Genomic DNA, 3,214 nt, shown 5'->3' on the forward strand with positions numbered 1-3,214 from the left:
ATAATAAACCATGTGGTTGTCAGATTCAAAATGGCCAATACCAGTCCATTTCATCTCACTAATGCCTAAGGTATTGATGTTTATATGTTCCATTTCATTTTTGACAATTTCCAATTTTCCTAGATTCATAGTACATATCTATCCTATATAGATAATACACCTATTATTGAAAATTCCGTGTACAAATTACTAATGGATGTTTACAGCTGTTTCTCTTCATTTTGAGTTGTTCCCCATCAGCAAATGAAGGTCCCACAGACTTTACTACCACCGGCTTTACTCCATTCATGTAATCACAGTCAATTCTACTTTGAGGAGGCAGCTCTTCCCCAGTTGCATTTTGAGTGCCTTCCAACCTGAGGGGCTCATTTTCCAGCACTATACATGACTGGTAGCGTAGTGGTTACGAATTGGTTATGAATCAGACTGCAAACCTTAAGGTCAGCAGTTCGAAACTCCCAGCTGTTACATGGGAGAAAGATGAGGCTTTCTGCTCCCATAAAGATTACAGCCTCGGAAACCCTGTACAGGGTCGCTATGAGTCGGAACCGACTCCATGGCACATAACAACAACAATACCTGACAGTGTTTCTGTGCTATTCATGCAGTTTTCAGTGACTAAATATTCGGAAGTAGTTCATCACTCCTTCTTCCTAGTCTGTCTTCATCTGGAAGCTCATCTGAAACCTGTCCACTGTGGGTGACCCTGCTGGTATTTAAATACTGATGGTATAGCTTCCAGAATGACAGCAACTCACAAGCCACCAGAGTATGACAAACTGACAAGATGAGTGCTCCAAAGCAAATCCTTAAGCTTTTTATCTTAATTCAAATATCTTCCACCATGATAGGTTTATATGCTCCTAGACTAAGACCTCTTTTGGGGGCTTGTTTTTCACTAGGTCTTCAAGTCTTAGCAAGCCTTGAAAAAGTTCCATTTGAAAGGGCTTTCAGGAGGCCGAATGCTGATTTCGTATCGAACAGCTTCACAAACAAGTACTGGAATGCAGTTAGCCACCGGGCCCCTGCCATCATCTTTGACTTCTATCTGCGGCTCACAGGAAGGAAGCCCAGGTGAGACACTGAGTCATAGATTTTGAGGGTGTCATTGCACAGAGCTTAGAACCCCAAAGTCCTTAGCCCTCTCTTCAGCTGGTGATCAAAGGAGACAACTAAACCTGGCATATAATGTTTTGGGATAATCAAAATAGTAAAAAATCCCTACCTTAAAAATAATCTGTTATCCTAAAGGAAGCTAAATATTAAGAAATGTGATTGGTGGATTCAGCATCCCTTTCCAAAAAAAAGCATGTGAGGCTCTGTCACTGGAATAACATGCATGGGGCCAGAAGTTTTACATGCATGATGATCTCATATTTATTTTTAAAACAATCCGAGGGAGACTATTATAATCCCAGTTTTACAGACAAGAAAACAGACGAAGGAAAGAAGTTAAAAGGAGTCTCAAAAGAAGTGACAGAGAAGGGTTTGGAGAAAGCTGAGTCTCAAGACTAGTGTTCTTAATTGGTTTTACTGCCACCTAGTAACAAGTCCTGGTATGGTGCTGTGGGTTAATGCACTGGATTGCAAGGTCCTTTGACCCATAAGGTTGGCTGTTCAAGCTCACCAGCCGCTCCTCGGAAACCCTATGCTGGGTCACTATGAGTCGGAACCAGCACTTAACAACAACAACAGAGATAAATTAGGAGTCCTGGTGTGGCACTGTAGGATACGCACTGGACTGTTAACCCCAAGGTCGGCAGCAAACCCACCAGTTGTTCCTTGGAAGTCCTGTACATGGTTGTTTATGAGTTGGAATTGACTCAACTGCACTTAATAACAAGAGATGAGTAAAGAAATGAAAGGAAGCATACGAATGCTGAGGCTGCGCTGGCATCATCTAGCTGTGTGGCACAGACTTATCTTTCTGCATCATTTGAATAAAATTATTCTTGTCTGAGGAATCATCATTCTTTCTTTCCTGTGATCAAGAATTTAGTGTTGCGACAGGCTCGGAACTGCCTACCTGAGAGCTGCCCACAGAGGGCCAGCGGGGGAGCCGAGTGGGTCAGCCGGGGCCAACAAGAACCTGCAAGAGGACGGCGAGAAGGCGGTGCGGGAGGTGAAGTTGATGCTGTAGGGTGCTGGGGAGTCCAGAAAGAGTACCATCATCAAGTAGATCAACATCATCCCTGAGGATGGCTACTCAGAGGAGGAATTATGTTTGTGGGAAATGGCTTGATTTGTGTTGTGAGAGGAATTTAAAAACTGATCTTTACGACAGAAAAATCTAAAATCCTTCTAGATCATTCCTCTCCCCATGTATGTTTGTGTGTAATCTTCTATGCATTTATATCCATGTATGTGTATATAACAATGAATAAGGAAGACCATAGAAGAACTAGTGCTTTTGAGATATAGTGTTGGAGAAGAATATTAAATGTACCATGGACTGCCAGGGGAACAACCAAATCTGTGTTAGAAAAAGTACAGCCAGAATGCTCCCTAGAAGCCAAGATGGCAAGACTTCATCTCTCATACGTCAGACATCTTATTAGTCCCTAGAGAAGGACACCATACTTGGTAAAGTGGAGGGTCAGCAAAAAAAAAAAGAGGAAGACCCCCCAAGGAGATGAAGTGACACATTGGCAGCAACATTGGGCTCAACAACCGTGAGAATGGTGCAGGGCGAGGCAGTATTCTGTTGGGCCAGGTGCTGTTTTAAATCAGAGCTGACTTGATGGCATCTAGCAACAGCTTCAAATTTTCTTCACCAAAAATGTTCCATGAAAATCTGTTATTTTCCCAGGACGAATTCTACGAACACAATCACCACCGTAAACTCACTTTACCTATTCATAAAAATGAAGATAAATACAGACCTAAAAGGATTGTTAAGGAGATTAGTGAATAGTTCTACTTTGACATATCAGCACTGTGCTTAACATAGAGTATGTTATCAACAAATAAACACTTTCCTCTTAATTCTGCATTATAATTTTATGACTGCCTTCAATTCACTATACCTAATACAGTCAACACTTCTGCCTAGAAGTTATATACCAAGATCTAGGATCCTAGCTTTATTTTTTCATATCCAATAATATATAATATGGGAGAAAAATAAGTTAATTCTCTATCTCTGAATTCAAAGAATGAACAGTATTAAGGGCTGATGGTGATTATGTGCCATGGAGTTGGTTCCGACCCATAG

At 41.4% G+C, this 3,214-nt stretch overlaps 1 protein-coding gene across 1 annotated transcript in view; it reads left to right on the top strand.

Annotated features, from left to right (window-relative positions):
- The window catches only part of FAR2 (fatty acyl CoA reductase 2), a 66,456-nt gene that overhangs the window by 55,550 nt on the left and 7,692 nt on the right, over positions 1-3,214 (top strand). The window contains exon 8 of the mRNA XM_006866986.1: positions 903-1,074. Coding sequence (XP_006867048.1) covers positions 903-1,074 — 172 coding nt within the window. The remainder of the gene's footprint in view (positions 1-902; positions 1,075-3,214) is intronic.

Source organism: Chrysochloris asiatica, unplaced genomic scaffold (genome assembly GCF_000296735.1).
Source record: "Chrysochloris asiatica unplaced genomic scaffold, ChrAsi1.0 scaffold00098, whole genome shotgun sequence".
In the NCBI taxonomy this organism is placed as follows: Eukaryota; Metazoa; Chordata; class Mammalia; order Afrosoricida; family Chrysochloridae; genus Chrysochloris; species Chrysochloris asiatica.